Here is a 13,811-nt window from a genome sequence, read left to right as displayed (position 1 = left end):
AAACTGTTAACTACCACTTATGGCACTGTAACGTAGTTATATTTCACTCATCATTTTGCTTCACAAAATAACCATCTACTGCATATTTCACAGTTGCATGATAATGTTATTATATTCAATGTCAAGTAATAGTTTGGATGAAGCTTTCACAACCCTTATCTGTTACATTCAGATAATCAGAGGATTGCAAAAATACATAGGTAAGTACAACCACATAGTGTGGTTGAAATAACTTTATACTACATATTACTTAAATGAAAATGCACAAATGATTGGGATACAGAACTACATAAGATCTCAAAGAATACTGTCAAACACTGGGAAATTAAAGTGGCACAGATAAACTTGTTGCAACAAATTATATTTGCAATACAGTCCCTTAGGTGAGACATCAGTATGGTGTGAAGCACGCACAGGCCTTAGGTTAATCAGAAACTCTGAATGTTGTGATATGGAATAAAATGGTGGCTTGGTATGTTTCTATGGTATTTGAGTGGTTTACAATTCATTTGTTAGAGGACTATTCTGAATCAGTGGTTGACTACTCATGTTTCAGAGATGTTTCATGGGCAATGCATTAGGCAAAAGTGCAAGGTAGCTATACTTCTTCAAAGAAGACTGGGCATAGCATCCTACTGAAATATGGCATATGGAGTTGCCTGAAAAAGAGGAGTACCCAAGGCTCTAAATTTTCCTTGGCGCAGTGGTTAATGTTCAGTTTGCTCTCAGTACATATGAGTGGAGACCACATGTTGTTTCCAATCATGTTCCAAACCATTATGCTCTATCAAAACTAAGGCCTCACACTCTGTTTCTTGAAACCTGCTTGTCCCTTGGAGTTACTCCAAAAGACCTAACACTGAAAGTCCCTGTTTCTGGATGTAATCCTAATCTACACCAGGCTCTTTTATTTTTAAATACAGCAATCTCTTGCTCTTACTTGGCTAATCTGTGACCCATCTGCCTCATTAGCCAATTTCTACTCTACCAGACTTCTCTCTTACTACAACATCCTTCAGTTATCTGCCCCTCATGTTTCTTTGAATGGTATCATCTGCCAAGCCAACTTCAAACTGCAACAACATGCCAGACTTCACCTCAAAAGCTATCCTACCTTCTCCTAAACTACCTGAACAGTAATGTTTCCCTTCCTGTTCCTCTGCAGCTCACTAAACAGCCACACCATCAACCACCACACCTCTTCTACAAACATCTGCAGCTCGTGGTCTCGCAGTCGAGTTCTCGCTTCCTGAGCATGGGGTCCTGGGTTTGATTCCCGGCAGGTCAGGGATTTTCACCTGCCTTGAGGTGACTGGGTGTTTGTGTTGTCCTCATCATTTCATCATCATTAATGAAAGTGGAAAGACTGGACTGAGCAAAGGTTGGGAATTTGTACAGGCGCCAATAATCATGCAGTTGAGCACTCCACAAACCAAACATCTTCATCATCATCACATCTTCTACAAACTGAGCTTGGTCAATGTCCTTAACATCCAACAGCCTTCACCGCTGTGTCCCCGACCAAGAGTAACCCATTATCACAAGAACCAGTCACAACAGTACAGTGTCCTTAACCTCTCATCTAAAGCACTCTCTCCTCCTGAATTATCTGTATTGTCTAAGGGTCTCACTTTCAGCCCTAAACCTGCATTTGATTATGCTGCTTGGTGAAGGACCTACTTTCCTTTACATGTAAGATCCATTGAAAATATCACTTTGCAACCTAATCCCAAAACCTTTCAGACAACAAATCTGACACTTAACCCTACCTTGAACAGTTCAAACCATGGTCCCAACATTATCTGCCGCCACTACCTCAAAATCATCCCTTCCAAGAATTCTTTGCATTGAACATTGCTTCACAACCCTACCTCAGGCCCCTACAACATGACCTTAACCTGTTCTCTGCAGAACTGCAGACTCTATGTTCCCTAAAGGCTGATTACTCCATCATTATCCTCCCAGCAGACAAAGGATCTACCACTTGACTGAAAGGAGTATGATACTGAAGGTCTACACCAGCTGTCTGACACCTCTACATACAGCATGTGCCACCAAGATCCCATCCCTGTGATTCAAATTGACCTGCAGCCTCTCCTTAAAGCCTCAGGCCCTCACAAGGACTAACACCTCAATCAATAGAACTTCTCACCACACTCAAACCATGCACCCCAACCTTTTACATTCTTCCAAATTTTGGAGCACACCACATGACACTCATTGTTAGCCAGGTCTGGAGTGTGTTACACAGCCACTTTGACAGGGCATTGACTTCCCAAAATCATGCCCTGAAATGAGATCCATTCCACCTGAAATTTTGCCCACCACACCTAGAATAGTTTTCCGTCACCCTCCCAATCTTCACAATATTCCTGTCAGACCCTATGCTCCTTCTGCAACCACTCCCCTACCCTACAGTTCCCACCACTGTGACCATCCCTGCTGCAAGACTTATACTGTAAAGGGAGAGCCACCTGTGAAACGACACACGACATATACCAGTGGTTATGTAAATGCTGTTCAGCCTTCTACATCAGCATGACTACCACCAAATTATCAATTAGGAGAAATGGGCATAGGTAGAGTGTGTATACTGGCAACTCACAGTATCCTGTTGTGAAGCATGCTCTACAACATGATAATCGTGATCTCGGCACCTGTTACACCACATGTCTGGATTCTTCCCTCAGTGACCAGTTTCTCAGAACTCCACAGGTGGGAACTAGCACTACAACATGTCCTTGGTTCTCGCCACCCAGCTGTCCTTAATTTACTTTAATTTCTTCCATCTCAGCATTTTTTCAGCAACTACTATTTGCTTCACTCTGTTTTAGTTTTCTATGTATTTCATTGTCTTACCCACCTATTTTTCACTGCCCCCTTCCCATCTGTTACATACACTCTTCTTAACTCATGCATGATGTTCAAACAGTAATCTCTGTCTGCATATCACCCTGGCTCTCAGGTTTTCAAATCTCATCTGATGCTGTTTCCAACAATCAGTCTTTCCTTCTCATCCCGTGCAGTTAAGTGTCCCATGGTTCTGGGTGACTTTCATAAAATCTACCGCTTTTCCTAGACCAGTCTTTTTCCTTCACCTCTCTTGCTTCCCCTTCAACCCTTCTGTCTGAAGAAGGAGCCACTGGCTCCAAAAGCTTGCCAATTACAGCTCTCTTTTATGTGTGTGTTCTGCCACCATGTCGTGAGTAGATTTTTTATCTATCCAATTGAACTATTTTGTCAATATTTGATGGTTTTTACTGTTATATTAAACCATTATGCTACGCATTCATCCATAATCCTGCTCAACTAAGCAGGCTGCCATATTGCATACATCATAGTAGCATCCAACATGTACATTACCATCACTCTATGGCAGATTGAAAAGGAAATCTTCCAGTACATTTTATCATTCAGCATGCGAGTGATAGGTCTCCCATGCTCATTGTAATAAGAGGCAATTCTGATTCCTGAACAAGACATTCCAGTGCAGTGTCTTTTCAGTCCAGACCATAGGATATGGTATTCAACCACTGATGGAGAGGGGGCTATAACCATTGCATTATATCAATATCAGTCCAATACTGTGGATGAAGCTATGCTGTCACTTAGAGCCTTACAAAGAACGTATGAAATATTCAATTTCACTTCGGTGAATGAATCTATATACATGCTCAACACTTCATATGACCCACCTCTATCAATTGCTTTCACGCAGATGTCACTGTCACAGCACCACATTATGATTGTATCAATTTAAATGTCATCATATAATCAGACAATGGAAAGCCCAGGATGGAATAATAATCTTATGAAAAGGAGAAACTGCTACTCACCATATAGAGGAGACACTGGGTAACAGACAGGCACAACGAAAAGACTTCTATACATTCATCTTTTGAAGTGAAAAACACACACACACACACACACACACACACACACAAACACACACACACACACACACACACACAAAAAGCACAACTCACATGATCAATGATTGTGGCCACTGCAGCCAGCAGGAGGTGGAGGGAGAAAAGTTCTTTTAGAGGAGCCAAAAAATATATCTTTTGATATAGTTTATGGTACAGTTTCGTATATGTACAACATCATACACACGATCACATAAAGGTACTAATTGCATTCATTATGGGTTATAAATAATAGAAACATTATGTTTAGTTTTTGTCAGGTACAATATGCAAGTATATTATTTTCCAGTAAAAGGTTTATCATCTCATTGTTTAGCTGAAAAAGGGAGAGTCCTAAAAAACAAAGAGAACTCTTTATTTAAATGTTTCTCACTGTAGTATTAATTATGCGACCTGTTAAGTACACAATGTGCAAATTTCTAATTGCAGACATTTAATTGAAAAGAATTCCAGATAGAAATTTGTTATTCAAAAAGAAAATATTTGTTACCTGATTATTAAAGATACAAGATGATTAGTTCAGGTGAAAACATTTCATTAAAGGAAAATTCATCAAGGTGGTTAGTAAACAAACTTATAAATCTACAAAGACTTGCCTTAAATCTGTAATTAATATAAATTACAATAACTTTTGTACCATAACATTAAAACTGTAGAACTAAAAAATGTTATATTTGTTTATAATGGAGGTCCTAATTGAAAAGTATTGCAGTTAGGAAAGATCAAGCTTTAAGAAATTTTTGGCACACATGAGAAAACTATGTGAAAATGCATAATGTGCCAACCAGGTAGTAACATGTTTCCTTACATTTTAAAGATTAAGTGCAGTGAGTCACTACTTGTTGAAATGTAAACACAAGTTCAGTCTTTCAAATATTATGACTTCTCATAAATATAAGTTAATTGCAATGTTTATTATCAAGATGTGACTGCAAAGGTGTCATTCTCGAGGAGAATACATAGCAAAGAAATATATAAAGGAGAGTTTCAATCTTAAGTATGGAAACCTGCCCCATAAAGATACTGACACCAACAGTTACCTAGGACTATTACACTAGACCATGAGAGGATGTTTAGTAGCTCTGTTAGCATCCCCTCCCAGTGAAAACTACATTGTGCAATAGTACTCGTTTACCAAACCAGAAGTGCACTAATAATGAATCGCAATTCATGTACTATTTAACAACATTCAACTACATGCAGAGATTTTGAAGAATGAAGTACTGATGTTTTATATAGCTAATTTGGTAAGTATACTTACATGTGTCAAATTTTGTTTAATAGTTTGGCCATCAATAAACTCTTCCACATCAACTCCTGCTCTCTTCAATAATGTAGAGTTGATCTTAGGTACTGGCAGACACCTTTTACCAACTGCAAAGAAAAAATATTTCTGAATTTTAAACCAGTGAGCAAGGTTTATATTAAGATACTTCTTTAAACAATAACTCAGAATATTAAAACCAGTCAAGTATGTTAAACTAGAGTACTAAGAGAATACATTATATCATTTTATTCTGTTGAAACATAGACCAACAAAAATCTAACATCACAACAGTTGTATTACAGCTTTTCTGCAAAATTTTCCAAGGCTTTTTTAAACCAACCAACCATTGGTTTGATGCAGCTCTCCACGCCACTCTATCCTGTGTGAGCCTCTTCATCTCTGAGTAACTACTGCAGCCTACATACTTCTGAATCCGCTTAGTGTTTTCAGATCTTGGTCTCCCTCTACAATATTTACCCTCCACGCTTCCCTCCAATACTAAATTGGTGTTCCCTACATGCCTCAGAATGTGCCCTACCAACCAATCCCTTCTTCTATTCAAGTCATGCCACAAATTCCTGTTCTCTCCAATTCTATTCAGTAACTCCTCATTAATTAAGCGATCTGTCATCTAATCCTCAGCATTCTTCAGTAGCACCACATTTCGAAAGTTTCTATTCTTGTCTTGTCTAAACTAATTATCATCCATGTTTCACTTCCATACATGGCTACACTCCATACAAATGCTTTTAGTAAGGACTTCCTGACACTTAAATCTATACTCAATGTTAGCAAATTTTTCTTCTTCACAAATGCTTTCCTTGCTATAGAAATAAGTATTCCTCCACATTGTGTATTATCAAATGACAATTTTTGAGCTATTTGAAGAGAATAAAATTGAAAAATGTGCATTTCACAGCCAAGAAATGAGTTTAAAGTCTTCTCATGAACATTTTGGCTTCAGCGTCAGAAGCTTTTCTGCAAAATTTTCCAAGGCTTTTTTAAACCAACCAACCATTGGTTTGATGCAGCTCTCCACGCCACTCTATCCTGTGTGAGCCTCTTCATCTCTGAGTAACTACTGCAGCCTACATCCTTCTGAATCCGCTTAGTGTTTTCAGATCTTGGTCTCCCTCTACAATATTTACCCTCCACACTTCCCTCCAATACTAAATTGGTGTTCCCTACATGCCTCAGAATGTGCCCTACCAACCAATCCCTTCTTCTATTCAAGTCATGCCACAAATTCCTGTTCTCTCCAATTCTATTCAGTAACTCCTCATTAATTAAGCGATCTGTCATCTAATCCTCAGCATTCTTCAGTAGCACCACATTTCGAAAGTTTCTATTCTTGTCTTGTCTAAACTAATTATCATCCATGTTTCACTTCCATACATGGCTACACTCCATACAAATGCTTTTAGTAAGGACTTCCTGACACTTAAATCTATACTCAATGTTAGCAAATTTTTCTTCTTCACAAACGCTTTCCTTGCTATAGAAATAAGTATTCCTCCACATTGTGTATTATCAAATGACAATTTTTGAGCTATTTGAAGAGAATAAAATTGAAAAATGTGCATTTCACAGCCAAGAAATGAGTTTAAAGTCTTCTCATGAACATTTTGGCTTCAGCGTCAGAAGGTAAGTAACAAAAAGGAGGTGGGGAAGGGGGGGGGGGGGGGGGGGGGGGTCACACATCGTAATCAGATATGAGGGTGGTTCAGAAAGTAACCACTGTTTTAGTGTGGTGCTCGTATTTGCATGTGGAGCACCACCATTGTCACTTCTGAATGTTCTCTGATTCAAAAAATGTCCAGCTGTGGAAGTATGAACTTCATTCTTTCATGTATTCACTTGTTAGAACCCCAAAACACGAGCACTATAATAGCATGTCCCGCAAAATGCAAAGTGTGGGCAGTAATAAGATATCTCTCAGCACAAAACACTTCAGCAGCAGACATTCATCTCTACATGTGTACTGTCCAAACTGTGAAACTTTGAAGAAATACAAGTGAGCCATCCTAAACAAATGTCATGGTATGCCGATATTTAGTGTTGCGTTTGTTCATGAAAACATTCCTCCTCAAAAATTCCAAAAAACTCTTAGAGATTTTGAACCAGTTCAAATGGGACATTTTTTATTATCCCTCATACAGTTGTGATTTGGCGCCAGGAGATTATCATCCCTTCACTTACACGAAGAGGTGGCTTGAATTGCAGCATTTCAGTGACGACGACAAACTTCAAAATGTTGTAAAAGGTTTGCTACTTGTCCAGGTGGAAGTATTTTATGAAGAAGGAATTTTTAAACTAATGAACAGTTTTTATCATAACTGTTCACCAGTTTAAATTTAAATGGTTACTATGATGAAAAAAAGGCAAAAAGCTGTAGTTTCGAGATGTACATGATAGAAGAAAAAAATTCTAGGCCAGTTTTTTTTCTTTTCCTTTTATTTAGAGCCAAATGGAGGTTAATTGCTGAAATAGACAACCTGCCTCAGGAACCACAGTGGTTGACTGCTTCAAAGAAAACTTGGAGAACATCATGAGTAAGTTTCCTGATCATGCTACAATAGGGGGAGACTTTAGTTTGCCAGGTATTAAACAGGGAAGTCATACAAACTGGGGTAACTGTCCTGGGTGGAAATTTCAGGGGGCACCAAATTCACATTCTTGAAGAAGAAAACCTTGTTTCACAAACTGTCCTCTATCCAGCACATGTTGTCTATCAATTATTCTTATGATTTTGAAATGGATCCCCGTTGGTTTTTGTACATTTTTGGACACATTATAAGTTGATTTCTGAACTAATAATAAGTTGGTTTTTCAATATGTGCATAGTGTATGTGATGTCTCTGCCAGTGGAATCCTCATCACATCTAGAAAATCTAGAAATTAAAGTTTTCCCGCAGACAAAGGGGGAGGGCTAAACAAGATGAGAATAATAAACCCAAATGAGTGAATGCCAATTGCTGTTTGTTTATGCGGTTGACTGGGTCTGTGAATGAAGCCGGCCAGAGTGGCCAAGCGGTTCTAAGCGCTACAGTCTTGAACCGTGCGATCGCTATGGTCGCAGGTTCGAATCCTGCCTTGGGCATGGATGTGTGATGTCCTTAGGTTAGTTAGGTTTAAGTAGTTCTGAGTTCTGGGGGACTGATGACCTCAGAAGTTAAGTCCCATAGTGCTCAGAGCCATTTGTGTGAATGATCAGCACTGTTATAATTATTGGCAAAATCCACCGATTCAGACTACCAGAATGGAAATAAATGAATAACAGGGATAACAGATAAGATAGTTTACATATAAATCTTCTCGGTGTATCCAAGAAAATGAAATTTTGACAGAAAGTTTTTGCCGGATTGTTACACTACTAAGGGACAGTTCTACAGTTCCTAGTTAGCAGCCACTTAAATCCTTTTCTCGGAATAATGGGGAAAATGCATTGTATGAACAGGTAATAATGCCTAAATCGAGAATAAATGTGAGATAACTAAATTGGTGATTCTGGCAGTTAACCAGAGAATTAAGTTTGGCAGGAACAGTTACAGAATTAGTGATGGCCACATTGTTTGTTAGAATGTGGAATGAGAAGAAATGGGGAAATCACACAAAATTATATGAAAGAATATGACGATTCCAAATATATATAAAAATTTCATACTACTACTTTTAGATCTCATGCTTGAGAATCTGAAGCATATGAATGAAATGTGAAACTATTTCCTATCATAAAACTTTTTGAATGTAGTAGGCCTAATAGGCATTTGATATTGGTACTTCATGAATTGTATTCTGTCGTGTTTTTATGTAAATGATGTACATAAAAATGAGCATTTGTGCCAAAACGGTCTTGCTTATTTGGTGTGAGTTACAATTGCTGCAATATTATAAAGGCCTGTGATATTCTACACAGATTAGCTGGTAAAACGTACTCTCTTTCACGTATAATCGAATCATAGATTTATAGAGCAAAAATGGGTATCAGTCAACTGGAAAAATGTTCAGGTTTTATGTTTTTTGTATGGTATTGATCTTTTCATTTTATAATCAGGTTAGCGGCTGGGCATCAGATCTTGACAGACTAGGTATCAAGAAGTTTAACTGATATTTTCATGCTGTAAGTTAAAGATTAACACCTATAATTGGAATAACAACTTTCATAAGCTATCTGGGTTGCTAACATGTGCTTACTGACATGATAGATGAATATATCTATTCCAGTTAGTAATATCTGATGACAATCCATAATTCCTACCATGACTGAAAGTATGTAAGAAAACAATACTAATAAATAGCAAAGCAATTTAGTGATTCAATAGATAATGATTTTCAATCTAGTCTGTTACTATCTACAGCTCATAAATAATCATTCAAGTTACCAAAACATGGAGGCAACAATGAAATTTAAGAAACACATAATTTAAAAAATTTTGTATTACAAAAACTATTAATCTTCTCCAAAATTTATGCCTCACAGAAAGCTCAGGTGATAGAGACTCCAGAAAAATTCCCACTTTCCATCAAACTTGCTGTATTGAGGATAATTTGAAATATGCAAGAAAAAATTGCATCAGAATAACATATTCAAAACACAACTGATTCCACACACTTAAAAAAACTGAACAGCACTGAACAAGCCATAGCTTTAAGAAAACTAGATTAAAATGCTAATGCAAAATGTCACTCTCTAGTCAACTTACACATACTGTTAACAAAAAAGTCATAAAATCATATTGCCATAATTAAGCACCCATGTAACATTTCATTTCTGCAAAAGAACCATTGATATCTGTCCTATTGTTACCATCAATATTGTATTTTGTTAAACATCTGTGAATGAAAATAATATTGTAAGAAATCATACGATACCAAAAGTTTTCAATAGACCTTAAAATCTTCTGAGGTAAAACTGACTCGAAATGTGTACATTCTAGAGGTAAATTTAACTACTGTGCAATATTCGTGGAAGTGCTGCAATATATATATTGTGTAGCTATCAACCTACCAGTGAATAAATGGAACATATTTAACAGCAAATACTGCATTGCTTTTATTTAAGAGACAGCAGATGAAATTATTACCAAACTACTCATAACTTTGAACCTCGAAAAAACAACATAATGCCATAAAGTTCAAAAGAACAATTCAATAAACGAAAATTTCAAAAAAGCATTTATCCTGTCTCATTTAACTAAACCTGCAGAAATGGAATTTGTTGTACTAGCATCATGACCTATGAGAACATGTACAAGTTCCAGACATGAAAGCAGATTCCAGTTTAAAAGCAATTCTTAAACTCACATTTTGCAATGTTCCTTTCTATGTCATAGGTTTATATAGATCCCCCTGTGGAAATTTTGATGCTTTGCTGAAATCACTTGATGGAGTTATAAGTAAATTAATGTCAGGTCATATAAGTGCAAATCTTGTCACACTGAGAGATCTGAACATCAACACTTTACATGATGGTCAGGAAAGCAAATGTTTTGAAGATTGTATCCTGTCTTATGGGGCTAAAGCTCTTCTTGGTATAGTACCCACCAGAATAGGTAATACACATAGTAGTTCAATTGATCATGTTATCACAAATTTTGACTACATCCCCTCACAGATGTCATAAATGGTCACCTCTCAGATCATTTAGGCCAAACACTTGTGCTAAAATGCAATACCAAATACAAACCAAGAAAAATTTATGAGCACAGGCGAATACTATCTGCAAAGAGCATTGCTACACTGAGATTTAGTTTAACCCAGGACTCATGGGAATCAGTTATTACTGCCATTGGGATCAACAATAAATGGAACATGTTCACAGAAATTCTGGCTGAGCACTTAGATAGAGCCATGCTGTTAAAAAAAGTGGACATTCAGAAAAATCAACTTTAAAATCAAAACCTGTGCCATTAGATTTTAAAACAAAAGAGCTGAAAGAAAAAATGAAAAACATGCATAGCTTACATAGACTGACTAAATCAGAGCTACATAAAGAATTCTACAAGTAGTACAAATATAAGTACCGCAAAAAAGACAGGAGAATAAAAGCAGAACGAATTAGCCAACAGATACAAGATTTAGATAATGTTTCAAAGACTTGCTGGACAATTGTAAATAAAATCAGAAAAAAATGAAACAGAAACAAAAATTAATAATGAACAATTAACTGCGAATAATGATCATATCTCTGATCCCCCTCCAGTCAGCAAAATTTTTGATAATTACTTCTTAGATTCCGTCGAAAATGGTCTCTCTATGAAACAGGATAGACAGCACAGTAAGAAACACAACTGCAGTACACTACCCACACTAAGCAAATATGACAGTCTGCAGCTTATGGATAGCCTCAGAAACAAAAAATCAGCAGGATTAGATGAAATTTCTCCATACCTATTGAAGAAATGCAAACATGAACTAATGAAACCAGTAATTCATCTAATAAACCATGTCCTCAAAAACAGTGTGTTTCCTGACAAGTTGAAACTGGGTATAGTTAAACCATTACACAACAAGGGGGAAATAAAGCATGTACAGAACTACAGACCCATAGCCCTAATCTCAACTTTCAGCAAACTGATAGAGTAAATAATATTTAAAAAAATTCTGGAACATTACAACAATGCTGACATATTAGGTGAATTCCAGTATGGTTTCAGAAGAGGTCAAAGTACCACCCCAGCAGCTGTACAATTGGTCCATCATATACTTGAAAAAATAAATGAAAAATTCCAAGCAACAGGAGTACTTCTGGACCTCTCAAAGATTTATGATAGATTACATCAAGATGTACATTTATCAAAAATTGCAAAGAGTGGTGTCACTGGAAAACCCATGCAATTGCTAGAAACATATTTAAAGGGTAGGCAACAGTGTGTGAAGGTTACATACTCTAATGGAGAAATACTGGAGAGGAGAAGGTCAAGTATAAGAAACATACAATTTGGTATTCCCCAGGGCTCCATTTTAGGTCCAGTCCTATTCATACACTAAGTAAATGGTTTCCCAAGTTCTCTTCACAATAAGCAATTGATCATTATGTATGGAGACAATACATGTGGTGTCTGCTGTGCAGACAGTGAGTCCTGCCTAGTTGAAGAAATACATAACGTTAATGAAAAGTCTAGAGCTCACTTTGAAAAAGACAATCTAAAAGCACACATAGAAAAAACGAATATTATTCATTTTAAACCAAGTGGCCCAAACAGACAAAAAACTGTGACTGATGAAACACCTGTACAGATTGTTAATTCTTAGGTTTATGCATAGATGATCAACTTTCGTGAAAGCAGCAAGCTGATTATGTCTGTAAAAAAATAACACCCAGTCTATACGTGTTCATCTACATCTACATCTACATTTATACTCCGCAAGCCACCCAACGGTGTGTGGCGGAGGGCACTTTACGTGCCACTGTCATTACCTCCCTTTCCTGTTCCAGTCGCGTATGGTTCGGGGGAAGAACGACTGTCTGAAAGCCTCCGTGCGCGCTCTAATCTCTCTAATTTTACATTCGTGATCTCCTCGGGAGGTATAAGTAGGGGGAAGCAATATATTCGATACCTCGTCCAGAAACGCACCCTCTCAAAACCTGGACAGCAAGCTACACCGCGATGCAGAGCACCTCTCTTGCAGAGTCTGCCACTTGAGTTTATTAAACATCTCCGTAACTCTATCACGGTTACCAAATAACCCTATGACGAAACGCGCCGCTTTTCTTTGGATCTTCTCTATCTCCTCCGTCAGACCGATCTGGTACGGATCCCACACTGATGAGCAATACTCAAGTATAGGTCGAACGAGTGTTTTGTAAGCCACCTCCTTTGTTGATGGACTACATTTTCTAAGCACTCTCCCAATGAATCTCAACCTGGCACCCACCTTACCAACAATTAATTTTATATGATCATTCCACTTCAAACCATATCTTAATTCTGAAACCCTAAGGACTGCATATTATGAATTAGTGTACTCTTCCCTGTCTTATGGAACAGCACTGTAGTGTGGGACATACCAAACTAATATAAAAATGGTTTTTATTAGCAGAAGTGAGCCTTGAAGATCATAGCAAAAGTAAAACCAGGAACTTCTTGCAAACCCCTATTCATCAGACACAATATTCTCACAGTTTATGCCATGTATATACTAGAAACTATAATGCTAGTGAAAGAAGACACAAAGCTTACAAAAAGAAACATGGATATTCACAACTATGAAACAAGGCATAGAAAAGACTTTCATATGTTTAACAGAAGATTAACAGCGAAAAGCCCCTATGTCAACGAAGCTGTTTTTAATAACTTGTTACCAAACAAAGTTAAGATATTGACAGTGCATACTTTCAAAAAGCAAGTCGAGCAGTGGCTTATCCAAAACTGCCCTTCTTACTTGAATTTACCATGAATTGTAATGTAATAAGAAATAATGTACGAGGGTTGACTAAAAAGTAATGGCTCCACCTTCGTAACTCTTCAACAGTTGGCAGCATTGGTATCCAGCAGGTACGGGCTTGTTCCATAGCCTCTTCTCTACGGCTCCAGTTGGCAGGAATTCTTAGCATTGAACAGCTGTGTTGTTACAGTGTAAAGTATGGAACCCTGCACTGACAGTCAGTCAAT

At 37.4% G+C, this 13,811-nt stretch overlaps 1 protein-coding gene across 2 annotated transcripts in view; it reads right to left on the bottom strand.

Moving 5' to 3' along the window:
• The window catches only part of LOC124544887 (choline transporter-like protein 4), a 253,893-nt gene that overhangs the window by 159,281 nt on the left and 80,801 nt on the right, over positions 1-13,811 (bottom strand). For both annotated transcript variants that reach the window (XM_047123619.1, XM_047123626.1), the window contains exon 5: positions 5,191-5,303. In XM_047123619.1, coding sequence (XP_046979575.1) covers positions 5,191-5,303 — 113 coding nt within the window. The remainder of the gene's footprint in view (positions 1-5,190; positions 5,304-13,811) is intronic.

The sequence above is a fragment of the Schistocerca americana genome, chromosome 1, assembly GCF_021461395.2.
Source record: "Schistocerca americana isolate TAMUIC-IGC-003095 chromosome 1, iqSchAmer2.1, whole genome shotgun sequence".
In the NCBI taxonomy this organism is placed as follows: Eukaryota; Metazoa; Arthropoda; class Insecta; order Orthoptera; family Acrididae; genus Schistocerca; species Schistocerca americana.
The sequence above is the reverse complement of the archived record's forward strand: the minus strand, read 5'-3'. Positions and strand labels throughout refer to the sequence as shown.